The sequence below is a fragment of the Acinonyx jubatus genome, chromosome A2, assembly GCF_027475565.1.
Source record: "Acinonyx jubatus isolate Ajub_Pintada_27869175 chromosome A2, VMU_Ajub_asm_v1.0, whole genome shotgun sequence".
Taxonomy (NCBI): Eukaryota; Metazoa; Chordata; class Mammalia; order Carnivora; family Felidae; genus Acinonyx; species Acinonyx jubatus.
Genome location: NC_069383.1, coordinates 18,553,169 through 18,568,342, shown reverse-complemented (window position 1 = coordinate 18,568,342; position 15,174 = coordinate 18,553,169). Strand labels below are relative to the sequence as shown.

Genomic DNA, 15,174 nt, shown 5'->3' with positions numbered 1-15,174 from the left:
GAAATTATTGTCTACTCCAGCCTTGCCCTCAGCTCACGATTCACTTCTCTCCCTGCCTGTCAAATGCATCCAGACTCCCCTTCGTTGGCCCTTGTGCTCTTCCTATTTCCCACCGGTATCTGACCCAGGTCCAAAACTCCCTTCTCTCTTCACTATTGCTGTGTCGGTACACTACTAAGTAGCACAAGTTGGGACACCTGCTAGTTGTACTATCACAGGCTAAAGACAGACAGCTACTTCCCAAATACATTTCATTAGTAACAAGGTGCCAACAAAGAGTGTGAATGATTTACCTATTATCTTTAGGGCTAGGAAAAGAGCTTGGTGGATATCCTTTATACAGCTCACCACTAGCATACTTTTAGTACATGAATGTCAGCGTGTTAGTGGAAGATTACCAAATTCTTGCTCTCCCCCATGGAAGGTAAGGTGCGCGTGCGCGCGCCTGCATGTGTGTGTGTGTGTGTGTGTGTGTGTGTGTGTGTGTGTGATGAAAGAGATAAAGAGAGAGAGATAAGACTGATCTGGAAAAATAACAGAATTTTTTCCAAGCTACTCCATTTTATGAGCTCGTTCCAAATACAGCCAAACTATGCTTGCCACCTTAAGATTGGAGTGTATTGGGAGGAAGGGGAAATCAGGAGCTGAAATGAATTCCCAAGGTCAAATGAGGCCCGTAAGCAAATGTATTTATTAATAATCTATCACTGCTGTAACAAATAACGACAAGCTCAGTGACTTCAAATAGCACACGCTGATTATCTACCATGCTAAAGCTTCCAAGTCCCAACACACGTTCAAGGGGCCAAAATCGAGGTGCGGGCGGGGCGTCATCCTTCTGGAGGCTCTAGGGGAGAACCCATTTCCTTGCCTTGCTGGCTTCTAGAGGCTGCCCTCAATCTTGGCCTCTTGGCCCCCTTCCTCCCATCCTCAGTGCCAGCAATGTCACATCTCTCTGGCCATTCCACTGTAGTCACCTCTCTCTCTGACCACAGCCAGAGAGGGCTCTCCAACTTTAAAGACCCATAAAATTAGATTGAACACACATCTGGAGAATCCAGGATCATTTCCCTATATCAATGCCTGTAACTTAATTACAGCCACAAAGTTCCTTTTGCATATTGCACATATTCATAAATTATAGAGATTAGGACATGGATATCTTTGGGAGGAGTATCATTCTGCCCGCCACAGCAGAACACTTTTTTCCCTTGGTGAAGGGAAAAAAAATCAATGTGCAAAATTTGGTAGAAAGGAGCATAGCAAAATGCCCCGATACATGTTTCTATCTCAGCTCTGGAGCCATTAACTCAAGCCAGGTCAGTGAGAATTCTGTTGAGGCAGACATAGCTCTATTTTTATGAGTGTCTCATGAATTTTATATAGTTAGCATATGTTGAGTGACAATATATATAATCAGAGAGATGTTTAAATGTGTATATGTCATGATATATGGAGATAGTTAACTTTGAAATTCATTAAACTGCATTTACTCTATAAACTCTGACTTTGATGACAGCATAGTATTTAAGCAGGAAAACAACCAAAATTTTCTAGTTGCTTGAAATGACAAGAGCATTTAACCTATCTGAATGAAACTTCTCTAAGTTGAGTACAAAGGTCAATGATGTGGCTCTGCTCCCTGACATTGGCGAACTGTTCAAACGCTCTGTGCTTCTGCGCCCTTGTTTGTGACACAAAGCTGTAGCTCTCCAAAGATGTTTTTCGTTCTGTGAAGGGGGCTCTCAGTGTGTGGAGTTGATGGCTTCTCCTGCTATTTACCAAAAGACTCATCTCAACCTTCTGTTGTGAGAACTGAGTTGTTCTACTCATTTGACAGAAAGTCCTATGCATCCGCGTTCTGCAGCACCAATCTGATCTTTGCCTGTTAGAGATGAAGAAACGTATTCATAACTCAAGCCCAGAGGGAATGTCATCTCCAGATAGAATCAACAACCACCCCCTCCTCAGGGACTGGAATTTGGTTGCTTCCCAAGCTGTTGCTGACCAGGCTCCCTTGCCTGGTTTGGCTGATGAGATCACCACACCAGAGTGCGATGGGTGCAGACCAGGCAGACTGTTGCAACATGTTCCTAGGCAGGCTGTTGCCCTCATTTTACCGAGGGGCGTGAGCGCCAAACACCCCATATAATCCAACAGATCACTGATAGAGCCGTCTCTCTTCCCTTTGCCTTTGGTTTGCATTTTTATATCATGCATCCATCTTTCCCTGGATAAAAGGGCTAAGAGGAGTTTCTCAGATTTGATTTCTCAGTGGGAACTGTTTGCTTTGGAAAGCACCTACACCAATGCTAATTGAGAACAGAGCTCAGAATGAGGGCCTGAGAACTGCACCCATGTGAACTTTTTGGTGGGCTGATTTCTGTTGATCTCTTCAGAGTGAGATTCGGCACGCAAGTGATCCCATGATCAACTGTTTTTCAAAAGGCTGAGCACATGGATCACTGTCTTTTCCTTTGACTAGTTCTCTACCTTGGAATAATTGTAATTAATCATATAAAGTCTTCATGAAAGCTACTGAGAATCCTGGCCCCTAGTACCCACTAATAACAGTCTGGAAATCTCGAAGCAATCTTCACCCTTTACAGTCTAAACAGGATGGGCCTCTATTAGAGAGATTACAGTAAAAAATAACAATCAGCTCTCTGATGATCCTATGCGGAGGGAAAGGGTGGGGAGGAGTAGATTTGGCTGAGGACAAGCCCAGACTTTGGTCACAGGGACAGACCAAAGTGTTAACACAAAGGGAGAACACCGGAGCATCCTGCACACTGCATTTCAGCCACAGAAAACATGGCACCTCCGGGGGCCCGGCCCACGCCCTGACTGCCAGGAGAGTCTCAGCACCTCCAGCAACGCGCCACCCCTTCCAGCTACAGACATGCTCGGGGGATCCGGATTGCAGGGAAGACGCAGCCTGGCCGCGCTCTCCCAGTGAGTGCTCACTTTGCCTCTTCGCTTTGAGTTTTTCTTTTTTCTTTCTTTTTACAAAGGAATTGTTCTTATAAAAGAGAGAAGAGAAAAGAAAAAAACTTAATTGTGGGAGAGGGAGGGGAGAGGAGAAATCAGGAGGCAAAGGGAGGCAGGCAGTGTGTAAATTTCAGACCTGTATGAAACTTTCTGGTCTAAACTTTGTGGTTGTTCGATTGGTTTTCCTCGTTTTCATTTCTATGGTGGTTTGTAGACCATTTGTAAGGGTTTTACCTAGGCACAGGGTTTCTCTACTGCAAATACTGATCCACAAAGTATTGTGTTTCTGAAGATCTGCTGTTAATTTAGACCTGAGCCCTTTGCTCAGAATGATCCATTTGCAGGAATCAGAGATCTTGGCTAAAGCACACATTGCCCAATCCTTAAAGTCAACAGCCCAAAGCCCTTAATATACTGACCATCTGACTGTGACCGAACAAGATTGAGAGCACATGCAATTGATCAGGGAATTGTTCAGATAACAGGCTCCAAGGTTTAGAATCATGAAACTGTGGAATGTTAAAGCTAGAAGGGGCCTCTAGGATTGTTTGCTGCGATGTTCTCATTCTATAGACAAGGGGACGAAACCCAGAGGGGTAACTCAACTTACCCAAAGCCAGACAACAGTCAGTAACGAAGCCAGTGCCTTTGTACTGCAGGCAAGAGCTCTTTTCACGCTGGTGTTTATGAGGTTTGGAAAACTTATTGGGTCTTGGGAAAAGGTACCACACAAGAGTAAGAATACCAAATGGCCTTTCAGTAAATCTTTCCCATTTTTGAGAGTTTTGGCACCGATTCAGCATGACAATTGTTGTTCCAGTTGTTCCAGCGTTTGTGCAACAGTTAATCAAATAAACAGAGGAACTCAATGGGGTCCCGAAAATGAGACCTACCTCCAGTACATTAGCAGATATCTTGGATCACCCCTTTCGATAAGTGCGATGTCTCAAGTGTGAGAGCTCAGAGGGGTTTTAGAGGTTATCTCCACAGGCCAGTGGTTATCAAACGAGTTGTTTTAGGTTTTTGTTTTCTTTTTGTTTTTGTTTTAAGCAAATTTAACGCTACAAGGAATTCTGTTAGGTACAAGAGATGTTCTGGTTGAATAGGTAGTTTAGGACCTAGACCCCTCCCCTACTGCACTCCCAAATCACGCCCCATTGCTTACCTCCACTCCACTCCCTATCTCTTCTCCACCCCACGCCACTCTGCCCACTCCACCAAAACTTCCTTGGAATCCTAGATCTCCATGGAACAGTTCAGAAGCCACTGGTCTTTTTTAATGCCGTTATTTCAGAGGAAGACACATAATAGTGAAGGGTCTGCCCAGTGTTACACAGCTGGTCAACAGGGCCTGGAATGCTGGAAAAAAGCCCAATCTGTGTGCATGCACACACACCAGTGTCCTGTGTCTCTCTCTCAACTCTCAGTTCTGAGTTGTCCGAGTTTTCCTGCTCTATCATGCCTATGGTTCTATCAATTTACTTCTCCATGTCTCTCTCACTCTTCACTCACTCTATCATTTCCTGAACTTCAACAGTTATTGCCTCTCACCTGGACAATTATAACTGCCTCCTATCTGGTCCTGGCCTCAGTCTCTCTCCCCTTTTCTCATCCTGTCCCTCCCCCACCTTTGAGAAGGGGACCCACTCTCCTTAATGTGGCATTCAAAATTCTCTATAATCTGCCTTCAGTATTCCTTTCCATTTCGACCTGTCCCTGCTGCAGCTGAATTGGATCACGCGCTGTTCCCCAAATTCATCATGCGCAGGCCACCTCCATGCCTTGGCTCACTCTGTTCCCTACACAGGAACACCCGCATGTACCTCGGTCACCTCATCTGGAATAAAGGCATTAAACAAGATCAATGGCTCCTGAACTATTCCATGGAAACCTGGGATTCCAGAGAAGTTTTGGAGTGGGTAGGCTGGGGTGGGGTGGAGAAGGGATGGTAGTGGGGCGGGGAGGAAGGCGGCCTACCACGTCTGCTTCGGACTTCCCTCCTGTCCTTCAAGGCCCCAGTCAAATTTTACCTTCCTCCGCAAACCTTCCTCAGTCCCTGTCTCTCTCTGCACTAATAAATTTTGTCCAGCCCTATGTTATTAGCCTCGTACTCAAGTTAGTAGTGGGCATGCCTGTGCTGTCTACAAGAGATGGCAATTCACATACAGGCCAGAACTATTTTGAATCTTTGAATCTTCAGTTTCCAGCTTGGTGCTGATGCAAAAAAAAAAAAAAAAAAAAAAAGTTCTTTGAATTTCTTATTATTAGATAAACCAAACTCAGTTCTTCCAGGTTCACACTTTTCATTGGAGTCATTTGAACATACGAAATTTCAGCACTTTTTGCTTTGGAAGAAGTATTAGGTTAAATGTCAAAACAGATGCCCAACAAAATGATTTCTAAATTCCTCCACATTTGCATGAGATAATTTATCTGAGTTTCATTGCCTACAAAGCAAGATTGGCAGAATTTTTTTCTATGGGACACATTAAAATTCCTGAATGCCAGACCCTACACACAGCCATGTTATCTCCAGGCCAGGTGTGAATGGCCTTTCACGTCTTTAGATTTCAAGGTGCTGTGTAATTTGTTTCTGGTAAGATTATTGAGAGATTCTGTCACTTGCAATCTGATATTTTCACCACTACTTTTCTCGTCTCCCCAAAGCCCTCACTCATGAAGTCTCTTCCTTTAGTCAAAATTTCATGTTTCTTGTAAATATTCATGCTTTTAGTCCATTAAGAGTCATGTTTCTCATAAAGAAGTATGCTTTTATGTATCCTGGCGATGAGAAAGTTTTGTTCTTGTGCCACATTCTGTAGCAAATGTGGAAGGGTACACAAAGTTTAAAACCGTGGAATCAAAGAAACATAGGGCATTATATAGGAAATGAGCTCTCACACTGTGCTGCCTCTCGCCTCCCTCCCAGCCCATCAGAAATGGCTTCGCAGAGGCCAGTCCAGCTGCAGCAAGAGGAATGGGGTCAGGGGAGGTGCTTCTCTGCCATCTGGAGGCTAATTTGCTTCCTGGCATTCCTAACTGGAATGATGTGGATGCGTTTTTCCCATGGAAACGCAGCTTTGCTTCTCAGTATTAGCTTCAGATACATCTCAGGCTTAAAAAGGTGGTTGTGGGCTGGCCTGGGATCCCAACTGCCATGTATAATAATGTTTGAAGTTCCAAAAACCAATTTGCAAATTAAGGTTTTGGAAACAAGCTTTTCATAAATGTAGACTGCTTGGATTCATTTCCAAGCCTAATTGAATTTTTAAGAGGAGCCTTTAAAAATCTGTAAACCTTACTCATTTCCATGCATTCATTCAACAAATATTCATTCAGGGTTTCCTATGCCAGTTAGTGCTGCCGGACTAAGCACTAAGAACATAAAAAAGGACCAAACACAGGTTCTGGCTTCAAGATTATCTTGTCTTTTAACCTCCCGCCCACTTCAGGACAGCAGGGATCTTTTTTCCAGCCCCCCTGCCCCTCACAACACCCACATTCCCAGGTCCATCCGGGGCTCCGGCTGCCAGCAGAGCAGTCCAGCCGCCTGATCAGCTTAGCTGCATTCATGTTTTCCCTCGTTCCTTTTTTCCTCTGATCGTCTGAAAGAAATACAAGTTTCTTTTAAGTTACCCTTAAAATAAGTATAATACACTTAAGTTTGTGACTCAGTATCGTACATTTATACCCACACATAAATGTATTTGAAACAAGTATTTTACAAAACAGTGCCCACTCTTACTATGTACAGTGCCCTTGGATATTTCTTTTTTCTTTTCTTTTCTTTTTCTAATGTTTATTTTTGAGAGAGAGACAGAGTGTGAGCAGGGGAGGGGCAGAGAGAGAGGGAGGCACAGAATCCGAAGCAGGATCCAGGCTCTGAGCTCAAACTCGGGAACTGTGAGATCATGACCTGAGCCTAAGTCGGACACTTAACCAACTGAGCCACCCAGGCGCCCCTAATATTTCTCTTTTTTTAAAGTTGTACTACAGACTTCTCTTTTTTTTCAGCTTTATTGAGGTATAATTAACAAATACAATTGTAATGTATTTAAAGTGTACAGTGTGATGATTTGATATACATATACATGTACATGTACATACACATATACATATACATATACATATACATATACATATACATTGTGAAAGATCCCCCCCCACCATCAAGTGAATTAATATGTACATCACCTCCCATATTTACCTTTTTCTTTCTTTCTTTCTTTCTTTCTTTCTTTCTTTCTTTCTTTCTTTCTTTTTTTCTTTCTTTTGTGAGGACACTCAAGTTCTACTCTTTCAGCAAATTTCAGTTATATAATACAGTATTATTCACTACAGTCACCATGTTATGCATTAGATCCTCAGACCTCATTCATCTTATAACTGAAAGTTTGTACCCTTTTACCAGCCTCTCCCTGTATTCTCCAGCCCCCAACCCCTGGCAACCACCATTTTATTTTGACCTTTTGTTTTTCTTTTTAATTCTACATATAAGTGATTCCATAGCATATTTGTTTTCCCCTGTCTGGTTTATTTCACTTAGCATAATGCCTTCCAGGTTCATCCATGTTGTTGCAAAGGGCAGGATTTCCTTCCTTTTTAAGGCCAAATAATATTCATTCATCTATCTATCTATCTATCTCACACTTTTCTTTATCTGTTCATCCATCAACAGACACCTAGGTTGTTTCCATCCCTTGGCTATTGTGAATAATGCTTCAGGGAACAATGGGAGTGCAGATACCTTTTCTCTCTTTTTTTTTTAAATATGAAATTTATTGTCAAATTGGTTTCCATACAACACCCAGTGCTCATCCCAATAGGTGCCCTCCTCAATGCCCATCACCCACTTTCCCCTCCCTCCCACCCCCCATCAACCCTCAGTTTATTCTCAGTTTTTAAGAGTCTCTTATGGTTTGACTCCCTCCCTCTCTAACTTTTTTTTTCCCCTTCCCCTCCGCCATGGTCTTCTGTTAAGTTTCTCAGGATCCACATAAAAGTGAAAACATATGGTATCTGTCTTTCTCTGTAGGACTTATTTCACTTAGCATAACACTCTCCAGTTCCATCCACGTTGCTACAAAAGGCCATAGTTCATTCTTTCTCATTGCCAAGTACTATTCCATTGTGTATATAAACCACAATTTCTTTATCCATTCATCAGTCAATGGACATTTAGGCTCTTTCCATAATTTGGCTATTGTTGAAAGTGCTGCTATAAACATTGGGGTACAAGTGTCCCTGTGCATCAGCACTCCTGTATCCCTTGGGTAAATTCCTAGCAGTGCTATTGCTGCGTCATTGAGTAAATCTATTTTTAATTTTTTGAGGAACCTCCACACTGTTTTCCAGAGTGGCTACACCAGTTTGCATTCCCACCAACAGTGCGAGAGTCCTTTTCAAGATAGTGATTTAGATTTCTGCCCTCTAATAGTTTCTCTACTTTTTAATTTCATTTAAAAATGCTGGTCATGACCCACTAAGTAGATTTCAGAAGCTGCAAATTGAGTCCCAAACTGAAGCTCGAAACCCACCAAACATATCACATGATCTTGATTCAACTGGCTGCCTTCAGAGCAGCTTGGGAAGCTCGGCTAGCCTAGTGACCACACCAGCCGGCCGCTGCAGGAGTCAGCCTGGAGGCTCAAGGAAAGGCTTTTTCAGATGGGAATCAGAGGGTCTAGGTTCTGGTCTAGCTCCTTCAGTGATCAGCACCATGATCTCAAGGAAGCCACGTCAGCTTACTGCCACACGGCCATAAAATGGAGATGGTCAGGCTTGCTCTGTGTAACTTGCAAGGCCATCCGGTATAATGATGTGCGTTAAAGTGTACGGAAACTATTGAGTACAAAACAAGTGCCAGTTATTGTTGAATAGTCTTATTTTTCCCAATTAAAATTTAATATCAGAGGAACAACTTGGAGGGACCATTTGTTCTTTATAGAGTCAGAAAAAAGATCCTTGCATGGGCTATAATATTATGCAACTTCATAAGTGAAAATCTCAGAGTGGCATTTGTTTGTGATGTTGTAACCGGGTTTGTATTTGGGAGCTCAGCTGGGTCATCCTCGCTCCTCTGCCGTTAAATACTTTTTCTGGTTACAATAGCAAGGAAGCAGCTAGGTGGTCAGTAGGCTTTTAACTCGTGAGCTTGTTTGTGCAGGAGTATGCTTTGCCTGATAGTATCGGCTCTAGCCTGCTGGATTTATAAACACTAATTTCTGCTGTTTTAAAGACTTTTTATTAAAAACAACAGACATTCAGGGCACCTGGGTGGCTCAGTCGGTTAAACTTCTGACTTCAGCTCAGGTCATGATCTCACAGTCCGTGAGTTCAAGCCCCACATCAGGCTCTGTGCTGACAGCTCAGAGCCTGGAGCCTGCTTCAAATTCTGTGTTTCCCTCTCTGTCTGCTCCTCCCCCACTCATGCTCTGCCTCTCTATCTCTCTCTTTTCTCTCTCTCAAAAATAAATAAACATTAAAAATTAAAAAAATAAAAACAACAGACATTAAACAAATATTAACATGTTTAAAAATTATTAAGAAGGTTTAAAACAATAAACTAGAGAAAATGTGGTATTTTTCTCATTGATCTTTCACTTTTTCTTTGTAACTTTCTTGTAAACTTCATCTCACACAGACATTGATTAGAATGCATCTGTTAAGTCCTGATTTCCTGTTTAGAGGCTGGTATTCTAGTCTGATATTTTCTATGCTGGTGAATTCCTATTGAGTGCCTACACATTTGCCTCTTACAGGCTAGCTTGGCCTGCTGCATTTGCTCTCCGTATCTTTTCTTTACCTTTCCGTGACTACTTTCTGATCCTTACAAGGAATGTCTACACTCACCTTTTCTAGAATTCAGTTCTCCAAAATACCCTACCTTTCACTCTGTAACAGAGGGAAAATAAAATAGTAATATAATAAGGACTGTATTTACTCCAAAGAAAAGGAAAGAAATTTGACACTTTACTCTGTAAAGAGTGAAGACATTCTTTATACAGATCAGCAATACCCACACACCAACAGCCACAGCTCATAACTACCCTGTATTTTCCAAAGAAAAAATGCATAAAGTACACAAAATTTAAGCAATTTTTTAAAGCTAGCTTTAAGCTGGTATCATGACATTTGTAGCTTATGGGTAGATAATTTCCACAGCTATTTAATAAGTTTGAGTGATATGTTTAAGACTTGAATTGAAAAAGACTGTTCAGGGGCACCTGGGTGGCCCAGTCAGTTTAGTGTCCTACTCTTGATTACAGCTCAAGTCATAATCCCAGGGTTGTGAGATCAAGCTCAGGCTTTGCACTGAGCAAGGAGTCTGCTTAAGATTCTCTCTCGGGGTGCCGGAGTGGCTCAGTCGTTTAAGTGTCCAACTTTGGCTCAGGTCATGATCTCATGCTTTGCGAATTTGAGCCCCATGTCGGGCTCTGTGCTGACAGCTGGGAGCCTAGAGACAGCTTCAGATTCTGTGTCTCCCTCTCTGTCTCTCTGCCCCTCCCCATTCACGCTCAGTCTGTCTCTCTCTCTCTCTCTTAAAAATTAAACATAAAAAAAAAAATTCTCCCTCTCTCTCTCTCTCTTCGCTCCCCCACCCTTCTCACCCACTCATGCTCTCTCTCTAAAAAAGAAATTAAAATTAAATTAAATTAACTTTAGAAAAAAAAGAAAGAAGACTTTTCACACAATATTCTAATGAATGAGTGAGCCCTGGGGGTGCTGAGACATACTGAGCCTTGGGAGAAGAAAGGATGGCTGTAAAGAGGGACTGTTCTCACCTCTGCCCTCTCACTGATGACTTTTCTGGAGTGAAACAGCACCACTAGTTCAGGAAAGGGTCTCTGTTCTCCTTCTATTGGCCAGACCCAGCTTTCACAAGCACAAAATGGGCACATTCTTGACAGATGAGAAATTAGAGCCAGATATCCTGACTCCCACATCTGTGTTTAAAATTTTTTTAATGTTTATTTATTTTTGAGAGAGAGAGAGGGAGAGAACAAGCGGGGGCAGGGAGGGGGGGCGGGCGTGGGGCAGAGAGAGAGGGAGACACACAGTCTGAAGCAGGCTCCAGGCTCTGAGCTTTCAGCACAGAGCCCAACATGGGGCTCGAACCCATGAACCGTGAGATCATGACCTGAGCCGAAATCAGATGCTTAACCGACTGAGCCCCCCTGGCGCCCCCCACATCTGTGTTTAGACCTTACTTGTTATGAAATGTGTGACCTTGAGAAGGTCACTTAGTTTCACTAGGTCTGAATTTATTCACCTGTAAAAAAAAAAAGTAGAAAGGGAGAAGGGAAGGGAAGGGAAGGGAAGGGAAGGGAAGGGAAGGGAAGGGAAGACAAGAGAAGAGAAGAGAAGAGAAGAGAAGAGAAGAGAAGAGAAGAGAAGAGAAGAGAAGAGAAGAGAAGAGAAAGAAAATCTGCCCTGCAGGTTTAATGAAGAGTGGAACTAGCTATGCAAACATGTAAACCACAGCGGGTGCTTAATCTGTATCACATTTCCCATCTTTCCCTTCCCTCTGAGCACCCCCTTTCCTAAAAACCCCAGAGGAGGGGTAGCTTGCTATCTTATGCCAACAGAAAGCAACTACTGCTAGGGCAAAAGGCAGCCGAACTTGGTTTGTGATTGACATGTCACATCCATCCATGAAGCATCCATCTAACCCAGAAAAATCAGAGGAATGCTTCGTCTCAGTTTTGAGTTGTTCCATTTACTAACTACTTAAAAATGGTAACCCATACTGCTATACTTTGGATAACTCTGAAGTTGAAGGAAACTTGCTGAAAGTGGACTTTGGGGGCAAAATATAGAATTACTGCTTCTCCTACTTGGCCTAAACCAGACACGTCATAAAGGAGGACGTAGTAAGAAGAGGGGATTTGTTTGCCAGGGATTTGGAAGACACCAGCCCTTGAGTGATCTTCACAAGTGAGGAGAGTATGAATGAGGAACATTGACTTCACAATCCAGAAAACTTGGATTCAGCTTCTCGTTGCATCGTCTTATTAACTGTGTGCCCTTGAGCAAATTACTTAATCTTGCTGAGTTTTTCAGCTTCTTCATGTATGAGAAGAGGAAACCACATGTGAAATGGTTAGCATGGTGCCTGGCACTTAGTAAGTGCTCAAAAAGTTGTGGGGAGGTGGGCAGGGAGGGTGGTTGACAGTGATAATTATTGGCATGAGTGGGTGCCACAGCGATGAATCTGAGGTAGCTTCTGGGTAATCACAAAAGCATGTGATGAGTTGTATTAGCTTCCTAAGGCTGCCATAACAAAGTGCCACAAACTGGGTGGCTTAGCGCTACAGAAACTAATTGTCTCACAGTTCTAGAGGCTAGAAGTCTGAGGTTCAGGTGTCTGCAGGGCCTCTGAATCCTGTATGAAAAGAATCCTTGCCTCTTCCAGCTTCTGGTAGCCCCAGATGTTCCCTGTTTGGTAGCAGCATAGAACCGATGCTTCCATTACTGCACATGACATTCTCCCTATTTCTCTTCACATCGTCTTCCCTCTGTGTCTGTCTCTGTGTCCAAATTCCTCCCTTTTTATAAGAATGCCAGACAGGGGCGCCTGGGTGGCTCAGTTGGTTGAGTGTCCGACTTCGGCTCAGGTCATGATCTCGCAGCTCATGGGGTCGGGCTCTGTGCTGACAGCTCAGAGTTTGGAACCTGCTGCAGATTCTGTGTCTCCCTCTCTTTCTGCCCCTGCCCTGCTCACGCTCTCTCTTTCAAAAATAAATAAACATTTAAAAAATTCTTTAATAAATACATAACGAAAAATAAAAGAATGCCAGACATATTAGATTAGGGCTCACCCTAATGATCTCACCTTAACTTGATATGACTGTAAAAGTATTGTTTCCAAGTAAGATCATAGCCTGAGGGTGTACTGGGGGTTAGGACTTCAACATATTTTTGGAGGGGACACAATTCAACATATAGTATGAGTATACAGACTTCCCAAAAGTGAATGTAACAAACCTGACCATTACTTCTGCATTTTAAAGTTTGCTGTGGTCTCTAAAAGTTGGGCAAATTATGTGCATCCTAGAGAGGCCTGATAATACCTATTCTGGTATTAGTTAGCTGAGTAGTGAACACTTCCTGCTCACAAAGGGGCCAAAGCACCTCAGACTGAAGCCTAGTGGGGAGCCCTCATTTTAAACTCATTGGGTGGAGGGCAGCCAGGAAGCATGTACAACCTCTAGGTTTCACCCCAAGGGAAATAGCCTTGAAGTCATAGATTGAACCATGTGTTCCAGGCCCATAAGGAGTTAGTGTCATGGGGAACACTTTCTCTCCCTCCCCTGTATACATTTTTAATTTTCTGACCTTACTTCAACATTAGTTTTGGGTCAGGGAAGTATTATGAGTCTGCCTCTCCTGGATCTGAAGATGTAAGGGCTGGGAGAGAATCCTGTAAAACATTCCCTCTATCCAGGGAGTGGAGGCTCAGCCATCCAGCTGCCCCTGGGAGCCCAGGAAGTCCAGAGTTTCATGATCCTACCTCAGAGCTGCAGGTAAATCCCTAACCAAGATCCCCAGGTATGAGAAGAGCAAAAGGAACACACCAAAAGTGAAAATTGAGCATACGAGAGGTTAGATTTGTAAGTTACAATAAAAGGCATTTTAAGAAATCAGATGGATGGACTGCTGGTCACATGTAATGAACCACTGACCTAAATAAACAGTAGAAAATGCTAGAAATTGTAGGGGGAAAATTGTTAACAAATTAGAACATTCAGGCCTTAAACTGAATACTGTATTAGTTTCTTACGGCTGCTGTAACAAAGTACTACCTACTGGGTGGCTGAACATAACAGACAGGGTTTCCTTCTGAGGGCTGCAATGGAGTTTGTATGCCAGGCCTCTCTCCTGGTGGTTCGCTGGTGATCTTTGGCAGTTCTTAGGGTGTAGATTCCTCAATCTAATCTCTGCCTTCACATGACATTCTCTCTTTCTGCACATAGTTTATACCCTCCATGAATATCCTTTTCTGTGTCCAAATTTCCCCCTTTTATAAGGACACCCATCATATTGGGTGAGGGCCACCCTAATGACCTCATCATAACTCAATTACCTCTTAAAGCCCCCATTTCTACATGAGATCACTTTGTGAGGTAGGGGGGAGTTAAGTCGTCAACGTATCATTTTAAACAACACAGTTCAATCCACAAGGACTGGAAGATTTTAAATAGTTTAACACAATATTCCTTAGTTTAATTCATCAGCGATATGTGGAATAATTTCCCAGTACAGTTAAAATGCCAGCTGGCCAGAGGATATTGCGGCAATCGGGACATCTGGGTCCTCTGCTGACAGGCTGTCTGTCTAAAGCCATTCCAGTGAAAGTCAGAACCAGCCTCCACACATAGAGCTCTGAACCATCCATTCTTCACTAAGGTTGGGTGTTAAGCCAGCCCCAAAGATGAATAGAGAAGGGGATTATTTTCTTCCAGTAGGACACGTGCGTTTTCTGGCATGGGAAGATAAAGCTGTCTGATGATAAATTTCCATCTACATTTTAATGAGAAGTGACATGGATTATGAGAGTGACGGAGAAAATGAGAGATAAAAGGCATTCCATTTATTGGACATTTTTCACCACAATCCTCCCCCTCCAGCCTCCTCTCCTGAAAATGGAAAGCCAGAGAAAAGGTGGTCAACAGAAGAGGAATAAGGGAATACCAACGGAAGATAAGAATCTTCCCCTGCAGTTGTTCTGCATTTCTGAGCTTTGTCTAGTGTTAATATTTGCAATGAAAAAGAGTTTCAGGCTCTTGAGATAGAAGAGCCTTTCTGCTCAATTCTCCCATTTGTGCTTGGAAACAGCAGTCTACTTTGGAAAACATATAGGCGCAGAACCTATTTCCCATATGATGAGGAGGACAGTGATAATAATAAGTTAATAAAAATGGTTAACACTCACGTAGTACTTACTATGTGCCAAACACTGCTCTAAGCACTTTAGAAATAGTAGTTCATTTAATCCTTCAACAGTACTACAAATTAAGTACCACTACGTCCATTTTACAGATGAAAATGAGGCCAGAGAGGTTGATTCACTGGCCCAGCCACCTCCTTCCTGCCTGGGTGTGTGTAATGACTGGCCCCTGGCTCCTGGCTCCAGGCTGAGTGGCTTCTGGTGGTTCCCTCGCTCTCTCCAGCTTAACACTT

At 43.0% G+C, this 15,174-nt stretch overlaps 1 protein-coding gene across 12 annotated transcripts in view; it reads left to right on the top strand.

Annotated features, from left to right (window-relative positions):
* The window catches only part of CALD1 (caldesmon 1), a 186,489-nt gene that overhangs the window by 109,371 nt on the left and 61,944 nt on the right, over positions 1 to 15,174 (top strand). The window contains exon 1 of one of the 12 annotated variants that reach the window (XM_053218057.1): positions 2,720 to 2,955. The exons of 9 other annotated variants lie outside the window; for them this stretch is intronic. In XM_053218057.1, coding sequence (XP_053074032.1) covers positions 2,903 to 2,955 — 53 coding nt within the window. In that variant the 5' untranslated portion in view covers positions 2,720 to 2,902. Of the gene's footprint in view, positions 1 to 2,719; positions 2,956 to 15,174 lie in introns of those variants that run through there. 2 more of the 12 variants (XM_027075518.2, XM_053218056.1) reach the window with 2 other exon arrangements.